The 18304-nt window shown below is 39.2% G+C and overlaps 3 protein-coding genes across 3 annotated transcripts in view; all 3 read right to left on the bottom strand.

The window, feature by feature from the left end:
• LOC124126590 overlaps positions 1–10125 on the bottom strand; it is a 26969-nt gene extending 16844 nt beyond the window's left edge. The window contains exon 1 of the mRNA XM_048397858.1: positions 9999–10125. The gene's annotated coding sequence lies outside the window, so the exon portion shown is untranslated. The remainder of the gene's footprint in view (positions 1–9998) is intronic.
• LOC124119430 (tripartite motif-containing protein 2-like) lies at positions 474–18304 on the bottom strand. The gene is made up of 3 exons (XM_048397861.1): positions 18267–18304; positions 16521–16812; positions 474–2157 (listed from the first exon to the last, which is right to left on the bottom strand). Exons 2-3 carry the CDS (start codon positions 16810–16812, stop codon positions 512–514), a joined length of 1938 nt encoding a protein of 645 aa, XP_048253818.1. The 5' UTR covers positions 18267–18304; the 3' UTR covers positions 474–511.
• Positions 13609–15165, bottom strand: LOC125381211. Its single transcript, XM_048397862.1, has one exon. It carries the CDS (start codon positions 15025–15027, stop codon positions 13837–13839), a length of 1191 nt encoding a protein of 396 aa, XP_048253819.1. The 5' UTR covers positions 15028–15165; the 3' UTR covers positions 13609–13836.

The following is an 18304-nucleotide window of genomic DNA, read 5'->3' as shown; positions in this document are numbered from 1 at the left end:
GAGGCATACGATGACATGCAATCAACGACTCATCGAGCCTGACAACCCGATCCATTTAGTTACAACAAGCATTGGTTGATGGGTGCCTACATACTTTACCGGAATCCCAGTGGGTTTGTTGGCGCTGTAAATCATTTATCAAAATCCCATTATCCCCTATACATTTATTGAAACTAGACACTGAAACTGGAATACACAGACCTGTACCATATATTTAACAAATTGTTACAAATTTAATTGGCTTGTACAACATTTTATTTCAGGACAGACGTGTAAAAAAGAGATACTTTAAAGAGAGATCCCCGCTAAATCTACCATGTCCAACAATCACATACAAAAATTATTGATTTGTCCATAGGTTCACTGATATAATTTATGTTCTTTAACTGTAAACATACAAACAATGATTGTGGCGCAATACTTTAATTTCAAATTTTAAATTCAAATGTACAAAATAGCAAACATATGTAGTTCATTTAAAGCAATATTTTTCAGTCCAGTCAGCACATAATCAGTGCAGTGAAAACGCTTTAACCCCACGTGATGAGCACACATACATACAACCACGCCCATCTAGACACATACCTATGGGACACTGAATACCGTCCGTTGATGTCAGTATGTTTCTCACAAACTCCCCCGACTCAGTCAGATGGATGACTCTGTGCTGGTAGAAATCTGTCACCAGGATGTCATCTGTGCTGGTACTTGTGATACCACGTGGTAACGTCAGTGCTGTGTCTCCTGTAGGGCTGTAGGTGAACACCACATCTCCCCCGGGGGTCAGACAAACAACACACCTGGATCCCCAGTCAGACACAAGGATGTCTCCTTTCCTCGTAGTACAGAGGAAGCTTGGGTAATGTAACATGTTGTCACCACTGTGGAGTGGACTGATTGACCTCAGCACGTGTCCCGACATATCCAGGATATCAACACAGGGAGGAGACTGGGAACCTGCTGCTAGTGTTGATGACGTCAGAGACGTTATACCGATGTACTGTTTCCTGGTTGTGATGGTTGACAGCAACACCAGGTCAGGGTTGACTTCAACTGTTACAATCTGGCTGGTATAAGGCACAGTGACAGCCACCTGGTTGTGTTTCACTTTTGTCACACCGTAAGGTCCGCTGCTCAGACTAAGCTTACTGTGGGAAACCTTGTTATTCCTGGTGTAGAAGGACTTCACATTTGTGTTGTTATAGTCTGTGACTACAACTGTCTCTGTACCATTCACAACAAGTACTGTGACATCAATGGCCTGTGCTGCTTTTCCATCTCCTGCTACTCTGAAGTCAATGGTGTCTTGTAACACAGGAGAAGCCCTCAGGTTCAGTACACTCTCATACAGGACGTCTATCTCACCCAGCTGTAGATCGTCCAGTGCTCTACTCAGCTTGACCGTGTCCTGTCTGAACATGATGCTGGCTATTCTTCCCTTCTCTTTCAGGTCTGCGTCTCCGACAGCATCCACATCACCGACCTCACATCCCTGATACATCTCATACACATCCATGTCACACTCAGAATGTAGAGTCTGGTCTATCAGCTCCGCCTGTTGTTGGTACATCTGTACTGACAACTCTCCTGACTTTATGTCTGCTTTCAATTGCCTCATGTGTTTGTCTGACATTTCTTTCAGTTCATCAAGAAGTATTCTTTCCTTGCGTTTGATCATATCAATTGCTTTCTTAGTGATAGACTTGATGTCTGATTCCATTTGCAAATAACGCTTTAATTCTTCTTTGGATCTTGTTTTCTGTTTGTCAACGAGAGCTTCTATCTCATCATATTTCTTCATCAAGTTGTTTTTATTCCTGGTCAACTTTGATTTCATTGAAGGTATTTCCTTTTCAATTTCAACAACACATTTACAATTTCTGTGATAAATAATACAACATGTTTGACAAACTGCTTTCTTGCAGTCTTTGCATATCAGTTTAATGTCTTCATCTTTGTGGTCCTTACACATAACCCTTCGCCTTCTTCTTACCTTGACCTCTCCAGACATGTCAACTACGTCATGGTGACGTGAGGATGGGTTTCTACTGTGCATCCGCAAGCAGCGTTCACAGATGGCGTCGTCACAAACAGAACACCAAGAGGTAGCAGGAGTTGTCTCCCCTTCCTCCTTACAATAACGGCAGTAGGTCGTGTCTGAAACAATAAGAACCCCATTATTATACTATTTTATTTAACAATAGTAAAATACGGTTTCATGTATGTGTATTTCAAGGAGCAAATAGTACACATATTTAGTGTGGACGAGCGTACGTAGTACTAGGATTAAAGTCGTTTAAGACAACTGGTCATATGTTGTCCTGTCCAAGACTTCCTGACACATCCATGGAACATTACACATTTAGAATATTTTCAAATGACCGTATTCACGCTCACCTTGAGATCCAGGGCCGAATGAGTCCAGGAGTCCCTGGATGACAAACATAGGCTTGATGTCATCTGCCCACTCCTCCACTGGCTTCTCAGGGAAAGACACTTTCGTCATCTTGCTGCAGAATGGACACAGGAGAGACTTGGCACTGATGGCTTCTGGTCTGGTTTTGGTGAAGCTGACGATTCATTTCCGACAGAAGGTGTGATTACACACAAGTGTGCATGGCTTGTCAAACACCTCTGTACATATTGTACATGTCAGGAAGTGTTCTGTTAACTTCTGAGAGGTCGCCATCCCAGCTACAAAAATAAATCAATCATTTAATTTCTCATGAAAAAAACAAATAAATGCATGTACATGCCAGTATATTTTGAAACGAAACTGCGTTTATGTTTATACACATGTTAAACAAACATATACAGCATAATGGTTCCCGATTGAATGTAGTAAAGACAAATAGACATCACACGATATGAATATGAACAAAGACTTAACATTTGTGATATGATATAAATAATAATACAAAGTCAAGGCTAGACGCATACAGTGTAGGCTAATGTACATTGTAGTGTATTTATTACTTTTCTAAGATGTGGAAGTTAAGACTAACCTTGTGTTTTATTAGAGATGCATTTAACAGAAAACTGTTATAAGCGACGCCATCAATTCTAAATCCTCGAAAAGGCTGGGCGGATCCAATTAATTGCCTGCACTCTCACGTTACAAATGTGTAGATCAGGGTTAAATAAGTCAAATGATAATATCCGTATTAGTGTGCTTTTGTTCAAAATCCCTAACAGCAATAAGTAAGATTTAGATGTGGTATTTATAATGATTATCAATTGGTTCAGTTTAATTACGTGGCGGGGCAGTGGGGTAGCATTCTGGTTAAAGCGTTCGCTCGTCACGCCAAGGATCCGGGTTCGATTCTCTACATGTGTACGATGTGTGAAGCCCATTTCTGGTGTCCCACGCTCTGATATTGATGGAATATTGCTCAAGCGCCGTGAAACCATACTCACTCACTAATCACGTAACACTTTACATTCCACAAGTGCAATCTGGGCCGAGCTTACGTATGTGGTCATGGCCGATGTCCTGTATCGCTGGTGGAAATGTTGAAACATACGTGTCCACCACTAATGACAGTGGACTGGCACATTGGGATGATAAAATCCAAACACTTGGATTTAGGGATACCCTGAGAGAAATGGGATATGGTGTGGCTAATGACTTAACATATTTCCAGCGACAAGAGCTAGGCAGGTTACGACGCGAAAATCCAGATAAGAGGTTTTTTTATAAAGGTGGCAAACTTGTCGAGGATGTGAAGAAGGATAGTGAGATGAGAGATAGCCAAGAGACACCAGAGAGAACTACAGCACACAGACGAGAGAGAAGGGATAGCCAGAACATCAGAACATCACCCTCACAAGGACATAGACGGGGAGGTTCACACACAGGACCACGACTTCTGAGTTCTCGCGCTGAGGCTTGGGACAGGACAGCAACCTACTAGGGGTGCGACGAGACCGAGCGTGATTGTAGGACGCCTCATGTAGATACGACAGATGATGTCGATGATTGTACATTTAAAAATCGAACATTTGTTTTCTGGAATGTATCAGGACTTAATTCTAAATTAACTGATCAGGATTTTACCGATTATTTAAACTCATTTGACTTCATCGGCATAACAGAAACATGGATGAAAGATATAGACATAAGTTTGATATTCCCAGGATTCAAGCTATGGATCAAAGAAGCTGAAAAGATTTCCAACTTTGGTAGACTTTCTGGTGGTATTGCCATATTAGTTAGACAGCAGCTTGTTAAATATGTAAAATGGTCTAAAGTTTACGACAGTGGCATTTTTATGCTGTTAGATAAAACCGTATTTGGATCTAAAAAAGATTTGCTATATTCATGTGTCTATGTTCACCCTGAATGTTCGACTTGGTACACCAACCCTTTGAGGCAATGCAAAAATGGTATACAAATATTACAAAATGACTTACTTGATACACTAGCACATTGTGATGATGTTTATTTGATGATTGGGGGAGACTTGAATGCCAGAACTAGCACGGAATCTGATTTTGTAGAAGATGATATTCTTGAATATCTCGAGGGTCATGATAACAGTGTATGGGGATTTCTGTTAGACAATTTCAGCTTAAAAAGATTTTCTGTGGATTTATCTTTGAATAATTTTGGAAAGAGCTTACTAGATTTATGCAGTATACTAAATATACATATTATGAATGGAAGGTGCGGGTCAGACGCCGGGGTGGGAGATTTTACTTTTATAGGAAATCAGGGTGCGAGTGTGGTGGATTATGTTATTGCCTCGTCCGAGTTGTTTGATATGTGCCATAGCTTTGACATTCCGTCTCGAGCCGAGTCATCACACCTTCCTGTCACGACTAGTTTACGTACGCTTCTAGTAAATGACCCTATGCCACGCAATACACGTAACAATGCTTCCTTCAAATTTGTGTGGGTTGAAGAGAAGGCTGAACAGTTTAGAATAAACCTTATTTCTGGGACTGCGAATGATTTACTGGAGAAGGCTGTAGATGTAGCATTTGTTAATGTTGAAGAAAGTATTAGGTATATCACTGAAGCTGTTATTATTGCTGCATCAGATATGAAGAAAATGAATAAGGACTGTAAATATGATCAACAATGGTTTGATAGCGAATGCCAGCTACTTAAAAAGGAGCGATGTAGACGTTTGAATAATTTTAGAAAGAATAAGGATAGAGGATCACTAACCGACTATAATAGAGTAAGAAATCAGTACAACGATGTTTGTAGGAAAAAAAAGACAGAATATTTCGAACAAAAACAGAAACTGTTGGAATCAAGCATAGATAATTCTAAAACATTTTGGTCATCGCTAAAAGCCATTAAACCAAATAGATATTGCAAAAATGATATTGATATTCAAGCCTGGTTTGAGCATTTCCAGGAACTGTTTTCAGTTCCATTTAGCCATGACAATAACAATTTATTTGACATGGAATTCATGGAAGATAAAGTTGACAGCGTAACAGATGATATTCTTGAATGTCCAATATCTAGAGAGGAAATTTTTGACAGCATATCCAACCTTAAAGATAATAAGGCATCTGGAAATGATAATGTGATAGCAGAGTTTTTTAAACATTCCTCAGACATTTTAATACCATATTTGGAACTAATTTTTAATATCCTTTTAGAGAGATCATATTTTCCAGATAATTGGACAGTTGGCATTATTGTCCCTCTTCACAAACAGGGCGCAACCAGCGATGTTAATAATTACAGAGGCATAACTCTCCTAAGTACATTCAGTAAAATATTTACTTCAATTATTAACAAGAGACTTGTTTTCTGGGCGGATTCTTTGGATAAGATAAGTGAGTCACAAGCAGGTTTTAGAAAAGGATACTCCACCACTGACAATGCTTTTATCCTATATTCTATAATTCAGAGATATCTATCAGTGAAACGAGGGAAGCTATATGCTGTATTCGTAGATTTTGCAAAAGCTTTTGACTCTGTGAAAAGGGATAACTTGTGGTCACACTTTCAAAGACATAGGCTAAGTAGCAAAATTGGAAAGTTATTATGCTCTCTATATAAAAATGTGAAGGTATGTGTACGGAACAATGGCGCTATATCGGATACTTTTGTAAGTAGCAGGGGTGTCCGACAAGGGTGTATATTAAGTCCCTTCTTATTTTCCTTTTTCATAAATGATTTGGCATATCAAATCCAAAATAATTGCACTGATGGAATACAACTGCACCCCGAAACTATTAAATTATTTCTGCTTCTTTTCGCTGACGATATAGTCATGTTCTCGAGCACAATACCTGGCCTGCAAAAGCAAATACATGTATTAGAGAGTTATTGTGACGAGTCAAAACTTACTGTAAATATGGATAAAACCAAAGTTGTAGTTTTTAAAAATGGTGGTAACATATCCAGAAAAGAAAAATGGTTTTACAGAAGGAAGCCTGTAGAAGTTGTTCCATTTTATAAATACTTAGGCTTGTGTTTTACAAGTAGATTAACTTGGTCAAGGAATGCACATAACATTTCATTGCAAGCCAAGAAAATTTTTGTAGGCATATTAAAAAGTCTTAGAGTTCTGGACAATGTTACATATGATGTTTATTTTAAAATATTTGATACAAAAATAAGCCCGATGCTATTGTATGGATCCGAAATTTGGGGCCTAGAACATTTGGATGTTATTGAGAAAATACATTTATATGCATGTAAACGGTTCTTGGGGGTAAAATCTAGCACAGAAAACGCAAGGGTATATGGTGAATGCGGACGGTTTCCCATGTATATTAATAGTTATTTAAAAGTTATTAAATACTGGGTTAAGATATTAAATATGCCATCTTCAAGATACCCGAAAAAATGTTATAATATGATGCTTCTCTACGACAGCCATGGGAAACAAAATTGGGCATCAAAAGTTAAAAACATGTTATACGAATGTGGATATGGTTATATTTGGTTACAGCAGCATGTAGATATGCCACAACATTTCTTCTCCCGTTTGACACAGACTTTAAAAGATATGTACATTCAAAAATGGCATTGTTCTTTGTTTAGTTCTAGAAAAGCAAACTATTACACTACATTTAAGACTACTATTATATTAGAACCTTATCTATTAAGTGTAAATTTACATAAGTTTAGAACAGCTCTTTCTCGATTCCGTTGTGGCTCACATGATCTATTTATTGAAACAGGCAGATATGAAGGTATTGCAAGAGAACACAGACTTTGTAGGATTTGTAAAACTGATTGTACTGAAGATGAATATCACTTTTTATGTGTATGTCCAGTGTATGAAGATTTAAGAGCAAAATATCTAAATAACTATTTCTACCGCAACCCAAACGGTAACAAATTTTGTAAATTAATGACTTGTGATTGTACAGAAACTATTAGAAATCTATCAATGTTCATTTATCATGCCATGAAACTAAGAAAATGTATGAATTTGTAACACGCCCCACACATTGTACTATAGGCCTTTGGCCTCATAAGTACCATGAATAAAGATTGATTGATTGACAGTGGACTGTCGATTGAATTACATAGCTGTGAGGAGTACATACTTACTTTTTTTTATGCACATTGTGTGAATTGCGGGTACTACCGGAAGGGCAGGACATGCTTATATTTTACGCGAAGAACTGGTGTCATCACTGATTTTCAGTGGTCCATCCATATAATTTTCACTCCTATTTGGCCTGTTTCATGGGATAATCAAGACTGGTCATTCTCTTGCATTGACGTTTTATATTTACCGAGCTGGTTGCACGATGTGATAGCGTACCAATCAATAGCAACTGACGTTAATCGACGGTTTGGCATAAGTACCACTACCATGCAACGTCGGCCTGTAAACAAACCACACAATCAAGTGACAAACGTCATGACGTCATCACAGCATGACGTAAATAAAAAGTGTTAAAGTAATGTCGTCGCCTTTGATCTTTTAGTAAAGCATCTCAGAAATTTACTTTCACAAAGTTCTTTTTGCAATCAGCTTCACAAAGATTGCATTTAAACTTGTTTGAAAGAAGCAATAACGGCAATTTGTTGCTTCCAAAGGGAATGAATGCTGCATGTTTTTATTCATTCGGTCAGTATTTCAAATTTGACTTTCACTCAGGTGAACTAAAAACACTTAAATACACCTTCAATAAATGTTATTTCATGTTTATAACGTGTCAAATATATATATTCAGCAGTTATACCAGGTGAACAATTGACTAGCCTTTGCATGTGTTTGTGACGAGTGCCACGGGTGGAGCAGGTTATGCTCATCGTCCTTTCGCGAACATTTGGTATACATCGTCACTACTTGAGAGTGATTCACGTGTTCGTGATATAGTTCTACTCGTACAATGGAGATTTCTTATGAATATAGAAAGGATTTTGTCGCTTTTATAACGACAAGAGGATATAGATGCAGTTGATGAAAGAAAGTATGATGAGTTCTCTGAATATATTCCAAGACAAGGGGCAGGACGAAGGCCTGCACAACCAGCTCGTTCATGTGATGCACTTACATACATCATCAATAAGTTAATAAATGTTACTTTATATTTATACCATGTAAAATATCGATATTCATCAGTGTAAAATAATATAGAAACGGCCTTATAAGTGATGCAGGGAAACTTCTGGTATACTCCATACATGAAACTGGCGAGCTGCGAAATCATAGCTTTGTACTGCTCAGGTCTTACTATCTGACTTCAACAGGACGCCAATACATAGCTACCACCCCTGCCTTCATAACGTTCTACTTAAGCCAGATGCTGACCTTCCACGAGCCTTCACAAGCCATACCCATCGAAATATTTGGTGAACTTAAAGATGAACTAGTGACTAGTAGATATCCGATAGTAAAACGGAACAACACGCAGATAAACTGCATGCATAAAAGTCTTAAAACAAACGACCAAGCAATGATATAGCTGTGCGGTGTTGCAGCCCATGAAACCAATAATTGTGAGCTAGAATCCTGGTTCGCCCTGATAATGTTTCTAGTTTTTGCCATCACCATACCCGTGATGGTCGGTTTTAAAAAAACCCGTCTAAGACTTGCATCAAATCGGCTGACACGCTGTAAGTTAACTGAAAGACTGTTCAAAGCCAACTCACTCACTCACTCACTCACTCACTCACTCACTCGCTCACTCGCTCACTCACTCACCTGTTGGTCATCAGGTATTTCACATGTCATCAACAGTTTTAATACAACATAGTCAGAATTTACAACAAAACTCTAGATTGTGTTTGCTATACTATCCTAATATAAATACAACTGCCTGGTGGTCTACTGTGTATTCAGCACAGAGCGAGACAGACATATCAACGGGGTATTTGTTGATATCTATAAACACCTCGTATTATATACTCGAACTGTGTGCACCCTTATCGACAACGTGACATAGCTCAGGCGTGACGTCATCTCATTACCATAACGAAAGTAGAACATGTCAAACGCCATATCGGTCCCCATACATCGTGTCAATAATTTAATGTACAGCGTTCACCAGAGTGTGAAATGTGCCTCATGATATGACGTAGGTATGCTAGAGGCAACTACAGTTACCATTCTTACTGTACATAGAAATAACTATGATTTCCACTACTGATCACTTGACAAACATGTAGCTATGTGGTAACACTCGCTCTCTGCCATAACGAAGCAGAACGTCTCTATACCTCCTGCCATATCGTATCGATGGAATGTGAAGCAGTAAGTGAGAATGTAATGTGTCTTGGGTTATAATGATTGACATGGCAAAACAACTAACATAATTCATCAAAACTGCGCATGTATTAAACAACAAACAAACAAACAGAAACACACAAACCAGCACTGTGCCCTGTGTTTTGATAGCTGTCTTACTCAATATACATTGTACCACTGAGAGGACGGTAAGTCGTGAGAGACTTTAGGCGTGTATACGTGCACATGGACATCTCTGAAACACAACACACAGTAGGACAGCAATGTAGCACTGTGATACACGTTGACGACAGCCCTAGTGACAGACAACACACTTACCTGATGCAGTCAGCTTTGAATTCAAAACCGGTGTTGAGGGAAATTGTGCACCAGGGCGGTTATAGCCCAGCTGAGCCAACGGTGTTCGCTGTACATGTATTTGGATTTGACTCGCCCATTTGATAATCTTTTACAAAGTAGTTCGTGTGTGTATGTACGTGTGCGTATGTGTGTGCGTGCGCGTGCGTGTACATGTGCGTATGTGTATGCGTGTAAGTGTATGTATACGTGTGTGTGTGGGTGTAAGTATGTGTGCGTGTGTACGTGTTTGTGAGTGTGTGGAGGGTATATTTTTGTATGTGTGAGTTGTGTGTCCGTGTGTATGTGTATGTAAGCGTGTGTGTGAATGTGTATGTGTGACCTTATGCGGGTGTGAGCGTGTGTGTGTGTATTGGTCAATGGGGAGGGGAAGGGGGTATTTTATTTCATAGAATGTCATTAAAGCCTGGTTGGGGACACGTGTTGCCAAGTTGCCTTAGGACATCAGTAATACATGATCAGACCCTAAACTAGTTTCAATTAATAAAGTTGAAGCAACATTCAGTAAGTTAACATCTTCATATCATAAAATACATGTGCTACATTTTACAATACCGTTACGCCACTTGAACAGACTATACTGTAAAAAATGTATTTATAATGTAAACAAATACAAGACATGTTTAGATCCAATCATGTTAGGAATGTATTTATATCCAAACCGGAATACACATTTGCTGTGTTCTATCTAAACAATATTAGGGTCCCAACACAAGAAATGAGCTATCGTCTCACAGTCTAAACACCACCTAAACACAACATCCGCATAATCTAAACATGTTTAGAATTGTTTAAAAATATATATACTATAAATTGATATTAGATGCGCAAATCAGATTGCATAACTCATATACCACCAGGACTTACAACCAACGGGGAACAATCTTAACAAAACAAATGTTCAAATAAACCAAGCTGGGTGAATGGTGACGAGGAAAGCTAGCATCTCTGAAGACAACAGTCTCCATAGCACAGGTGGTAACGTGAAGGCCAACAAATCAAGAGGTTGCAGGTTCGCATCCCGCCGAGATTTAAAATGTGCTGTGTTCATAAATGTATTGTTGCCGTGTGACTCATGGTATTTCTCTCATACAGGAATGCTAAAATACTGATAAAGAGAACCCCTTTTAGAAAATACCTGCAGTAAAGGTATACGTATCAAGGTTTCAAATGGGGGTACGGGTCTATCCCACATTTTAACTCACAACGCGTTTAGCTGTTAAACAGAATGCTTAACATGGCAAAAGTACGTGATAAGGAAAGTGATGGAATTGAACACACACTATTTACAGTGTAGCTGTGGAATTCGTAGTAAACAAACACCCTTGACAGTAAAGGTAGTTCTTAACATGGAGTGCAGGAGCTTAACCAGTTGGTAACTGATGTTAGGAATTACAATTTGGGCCACATTTCTACTAAGATCTATCCAAAGGTCATTATGAGTGAAAGGCTTGCTCTCTCAGTATGACCAACGAGAAATGGTATATTGGGTATTTTGAGCGACATGCGAATACACAAGTCAAAATAAATTGTCTGTCCACAAGGGGAATGTGTCTTTACGTGAACAGGGTGCATGAAAAAATTGTTGTTTTCCTGCCGTAGTGATTTTTTGCAATGGTTTGGCGGTCGTCGATATATGATGTAAAGCTGTACCAGGTCAATTTGATGTTAAGGATACATTAATACACATATAGGATTGGATTTATAAATCTTGAACAGTGAAAATGCCAAATCTAAATTTTGTGAAGGGCTTTACTCTTACAGCTGCGTCACGAAATATAATCGTGAATTAAAAACGTGACTCTGCTACAGAAACAAATATGGCGCAGCACATCCCTTACAATTATACCAAATTCTATCACCGCTTCAGACAGACTGAGAGCAATTTGCTTCAGGGACATATTACATGGACTGGTTGCCCGCGATAGTAGGAAAAGTACATATTAAACAAAAGTTATTCAGGTGCATTAAAAGTAATAAACTTGTGGTTACGTTAACGTTCCTATATGTTCGGTATATTTCAAAGGTATCTTCAAATTCTGGAAACTATTTCAGCATTAGTATGTGGAGAAAATAGAAACATTGTGTCATTTCAGGTGTTGATTGTTTGTTTTGGCTACTTGTGTATCATCACCCTTCAAGTATTGCGTCAACTAAATGATAAAGGATTACACTATGACCTTCACGTCTCCGACAGCCTCTGCATCACCGACCTCACATCCCTGGTACATCTCATTTACTACTCTCTGTTATCTCTTTACCACATGTTTTTGATGACGTGCAAAAAATACAATGCATACTACAGCTTGATCTTACACCTGCTTCTTTAGTGCATGTTAAATGTGTGTTTATATTGCGATGTACAGAGTTAGGTAGTAGTGCACACCCTCGTTCTGCCATCGTCCTTCTTTCTATCAATGAGAGAACACAACTGATGCATACATAACCGGGCGTGTAGAGGGGAGGTGCCTGGACCGTGCATCAGCAGGAGACTTACATGGAGGATTTAATGTGGACACTGTATACAGGCGGTTACCTCCTGCTGTATGTACAGACATGGGTAAAGACATACACTTTATGTTGAAGAAAACTTCAACAAGAACAACACCAGACTCCAACACCGGTCTGACGTCACTCGATGAAGACTGATGTCAGGAATGGTATGCTTGAGTTTGATGTCAGCGCATCACTGAATTTGAGGCTAAGAAGTCTATAGTGTGACAGATGAGATAGGTACCTGTATATTTAACAGACTTTCTTATAGTTCAGTAGAGATACTTAGTAAATGTGCTTAATACCCAATAAAGAAGCGACACAGCCACCTGTTACAACCACTGGTGTTTTATTATTCATTTTTCATTGAAGATAACATGTATTTCATTGCGCTTCACTTAATACACTGCTACATTTATCTCCCTTAGACCGCTCCGTTTCTGCACATGCGTGCATGCTTTCAAACAAACAAACGTAATGACATTTTCAATCTTTCAAGTGCGGATGAAAAAAAAAGTTAATTGTCAGTTACATCAACATGTCGTACAGCTTTCAAAACAAAGATTCTACAGTTTCATTATTTTATTTAGTTCCGATGGCTTCCGTGAGCTTCAAACTGCGAATCGAATCTTGACCAGACAGTTATCATCAGCATCGACCCACACAATAGAGGCATACGATGACATGCAATCAACGACTCACCGAGCCTGACAACCCGATCCATTTAGTTACAACAAGCATTGGTTGATGGGTGCCTACATACTTTACCGGAATCCCAGTGGGTTTGTTGGCACTGTAAATCATATATCAAAATCCCATTATCCCCTATACATTTATTGAAACTAGACACTGAAACTGGAATACACAGACCTGTACAATATATTTAACAAATTGTTACAAATTTCATTGGCATGTACAACATTTTATTTCAGGACAGACATGTAAAAAAGGGATACATTATAGAGAGATCCCCGCTAAATCTATCATGTCCAACAATCACATACAAAACTTTGTTGATTTGTCCATAGGATTCACTGATATAATTTATGTTCTTTAACTGTAAACATACAAACAATGATTGTGGCGCAATACTTTAATTTCAAATCTTAAATTCAAATGTACAAAGTAGCAAACATATGTAAAGCAATACTTTTCAGTCCAGTCGGCCTATAATTAGTGCAGTGAAAACGCTTTAACTACACGGGACAAGCACACATACATACAACCACGCCCATCTAGACAAACACCCCAGGGATCCTGAATACCATCCTGTGATGTCAGTATGTTTCTCACAAACTCCCCCGACTCAGTCAGATAAATGACTCTGTGCTGGTACTTGTGTCACCAGGATGTCACCTGTGCTGGTACTTGTGATACCACGTGGCCACTTCAGTGCTGTGTCTCCTGTAGGGCTGTAGGTGAACACCACATCTCCCCCGGGGGTCAGACAAACAATACACCTGGATCCCCAGTCAGACACAAGGATGTCTCCTTTCCTCGTAGTACAGAGGTAGGAGGGGCTCTGTAATATGTTGTTACCACTGTGGAGTGGGCTGATTGACCTCAGCACGTGTCCCGACATATCCAGGATATCAACACAGGGAGGAGACTGGGACCCTGCTGCTAGTGTTGATGACGTCAGAGACGTTATACCGATGTACTGTTTGTTTGTTGAGATGGTTGACAGCAGCACCAGGTCAGGGTTGACTTCAACTGTTACAATCTGTCTGGTATCTGGCACAGTGACAGCTACCTGGTTGTGTTTCACTTTTGTCACACAGTAAGGTTCGCTGCTCAGACTGAGCTTACTGTGGGAAACCTTGTTATTCCTGGTGTAGAAGGACTTCATATTTGTGTTGTTGAAGTCTGTGACTACAACTGTATCTGTACCATTCACAACAAGTACTGTGATATCAATGGCGTGTGCTGCTTTTCCATCTCCTGCTACTCTGACGTCCAGGGTGCCTTGTAACACAGGAGTCGCTTTCAGGTTCAGTACACTCTCATACAGGACGTCTATCTCACCCAGCTGTAGATCGTCCACTGCTCTACTCAGCTTGTCCATGTCCTGTCTGAACATGATGCTGGCTATTCTTCCCTTCTCTTTCAGGTCTGCATTCCCGACAGCATCCACATCACCGTCCTCGCATCCCTGATACATCTCATACACATCCATGTCACACTCAGATTGTAGAGTATGGTCTATCAGCTCCGCCTGAAGTTGGTACATCTTTATTGACAACTCTCCTGACTTTATGTCTGCTTTCAATTGCCTTATGTATTCGTCTGACATTTCTTTCAGTTCATCAAGAAGTTTTCTTTCCTTGCGTTTGATCATATCAATTGCTTTCTTAGTGGTAGACTTGATGTCGGATTCCATTTGCAAATAACGCGTTGATTCTTCTTTGGATCTTGTTTTCTGTTTGTCAACGAGAGCTTCTATCTCATCATATTTCTTCATCAAGTTGTTTTTATTCCTGGTCAGCTCTGATTTCATTGAAGGTATTTCCTTTTCAATTTCAACAACTCACTTACAATTTCTGTGATAAATAATACAACATGTTTGACAAACTGCTTTCTTGCAGTCTTTGCACATCAGTTTAATGTCTTCATCTTTGTGGTCCTTACACATAAACCTTCGCCTTCTTCTGACCTTGACCTCTTCAGCCATGCCAACTACGTCATGGTGGCGTGAAGATGGGTGTCGATTGTGCATCCGTACACATCGTTCACAGAGTGCGTCGTCACAAACAGGGCACCAAGAGGTAGCAGGAGTTGTCTCCCCTTCCTCCTTACAATAACGGCAGTAGGTCGTATCTGAAACAATAAGAAATCATTTATAATACCATTATGTTGAAAAATGGTAAAAATTAATGTGCCTGACAAGGAATTTTGCAACAATTCTACTAATGAGTAAACGATATCGTAAAGCGTATACAGCAACTGACAACCAAATGGTTGGAGGAGTTGACTGCCCTTCCTCTTAAACAATAACGACAGTTGATCTGGTTAATCATATATATAGCATGATATTTACAAGCAATAGCAGTGTGTTGTCTGCATCATTAATTTAAGGTTAATGCAAAGTGACAAAGATTCAATTGGTTACATCACCTCCACACTTTGATAGTTCAATATGTATTCGTGTGTAAGATTCTTCTCAATGGTATTACGTGGACGTATTTACATGTACATGCTTTTTATAAGAGAAAATAGCTATAGTTGTTATCAGAGATACGGAAAATCAAGTTATGGATAAAACCATGAAGCTTGAAGACAATGTGATTTAGTGTGTTGTGTCAGGTAAAAAACAAATAACTGAAAGAATCTCGGATTTTATGCAAATGATGATAATGATAACATGTTTAAACCTAAACATATCTTAAATGTGTTCACAGCCAAATACATTTTCATAGTGTTTATCAATTTAATGGTGTTTACAGTCAAAATACATTTTTAGAGTGTTTATCAATTTTATAAACGTGTTTACAGTCAAAATACATTTTTATAGTGTCTATCAATTTTATAAACAGATTGTGTACTGTGTATATTCATGATTGTATGGTTCTATTCTCTGGTTCGGAGTGTATGGAATACTAGAAGGGGTATTGTCGCATTGTCGCATTGTCGCATTGTCGCGCTTTGGTTATTTTTGACACATTTTGCTTGTTTTTGAAAGGGCGACTGTGCGACCTTGCGACAACGCGAAAATGTCCCTTCTAGTATTCCATATGAGTGAGTTGTCGCGGCTTCGAACAATTTTGTTTCCGGTATATCACGGCCTGCTTGCCAGCTTGTGCAGGTCCAAGAGGTTTACCATTTGGGGGAACCAACGAGTACTGGTATGATGCTGGCAAATCTAGAAACATAACCTTGGGATTAAAGTCGTTTTAGGCAACTCATCATATGTTGTGCTGCCCAAGACTTCCTTACACATCCATGGAACATTACACATTTAGAATATGTTCCATTGACCGTATTCACGCTCACCTTTAGATCCAGGGCCGAATGAGTCCAGGAGTCCCTGGATGACAAACATAGGCTTGATGTCATCCGCCCACTCCTCCACTGGCTTCTCAGGGTCAGACACTGTCGTCATCTTGCTGCAGAATGGACACAGGAGAGACTTGGCACTGATGGCTCCTGGTCTGGTTTTGGTGAAGCTGACGACACATTTCCGACAGAAGGTGTGATTACACACAAGTGTGCATGGCTTGTCAAACACCTCTGTACATATTGTACATGTCAGAAAGTGTTCTGTTAATTTCTCGGAGGTCGCCATCTAGATTAAAATAGAAACACGACGTCTTCATGTCTTGCACACATATGACACAAAAGTATTCATGTAGAAAACAAAATTTCAATGAAAACACCGGAGGTAATTGGCAGTGTCCTAGCCAAAACGAACGAATATACAAAACTAAACTAAATCACCCTCTGTGCTTCCTTCACAGAAGGGGTGCATGGGCAGCCCAGTCGTCTAAGACGCCGCGATTCGCTGTGCAGAGTTGCGCCTCTTGGGCAGCCAGAAACCTTTGATTGTGGGTTCGAATCCCCTTTCGCCCCAAAAATGTTTCTAGGTTTGTCAGCATCATACCCGTGCTCGTAGGTTTCACCGAAGTGGTAAACGTCTGCGAATGCATCAATTCGGGCTTTCCTTCCACATTAAGCTGACACGCCATGATATAACTGGAATACTTTTCAAAGTTGTGTTAAACCCAACTCACTCATTCATAAAAGAAGTGAAATGAACCTTATTTCATTCTGAAAAACGTATGCATATTATACACCTTGAGCTTAATAAGCTTAACATTTTACCTCGCTCCCTCTCCCTCTCTCTCTCTCTCTGTCTCTGTCTCTGTCTCTCTCTCCCTGTCTCTGTCTCTGTCTCTCTCTCTCTGTCTCTGTCTCTCTGTCTCTGTGTGTGTCTCTGTCTCTGTGTGTGTCTCTCTCTCTCTCTCTCTCTCTCTCTATATATATATATATATATATATATATATATCTATATCTATATCTATATATCTATATATCTATATATATATATATATATATATATAAGTCTCTCTCTCTCATATAATTTAATGATCACACGATATCTAATTTTATTTCTAATTTGACCAGGTTCTCACATATTCTCATTTGACTTTCTGTTAGGTGAGCCATAACTCCAAGACGCTTATTTAGTTATATGAATCTGCCACATTGTTTAAATCAGTACATCAATGATGCCAAAACTTCTCAATGCTTCTCAACTAACCGATATAACAGACTCATTGTGTCCACTGATAATAGATAACAAGTGACTGCACATGGTTTTCCAGTGGTATTGATAACGTGATCTGGTAATATACTGTCACACCACATCAATAATCATGCGTTCTGGAATTCGCAATGACTGATCGATGGTTATATATGTTTTCATGTAGGTAGATGTGTTTAATAATTGATGTGAAGTTTAAAGTGAAATCTCCATGTCCACCCTAATATGTATACCGACAAATCACATACAGGTACAAAGTGTACTTCACTCAGACATATGGCTGTCGCGTGACCGCGTATATAAAAAGTAGAACGGTAAAAATAAATTCATTAAGTTAACTGTTCAATTCAGTTAGTTGTTTGACAGCCTCAGATACAGTTAAATGAACCCTCATGCTTCAGTCCAGCACATAACGTGACAATTGTGTAACGTTATAATTCAAGTTTGACGCCCACCTTGTGACAACACACACTCACCTCGGCGAGTCAGCTTGAGTAACCGGTGTCGAGGGAAG

Source organism: Haliotis rufescens, unplaced genomic scaffold, assembly GCF_023055435.1.
Source record: "Haliotis rufescens isolate VD_foot unplaced genomic scaffold, xgHalRufe1.0.p SCAF_17, whole genome shotgun sequence".
In the NCBI taxonomy this organism is placed as follows: Eukaryota; Metazoa; Mollusca; class Gastropoda; order Lepetellida; family Haliotidae; genus Haliotis; species Haliotis rufescens.
Note: the sequence above shows the minus strand (reverse complement) of the source record. Positions and strands in the feature narration are given on the sequence as shown.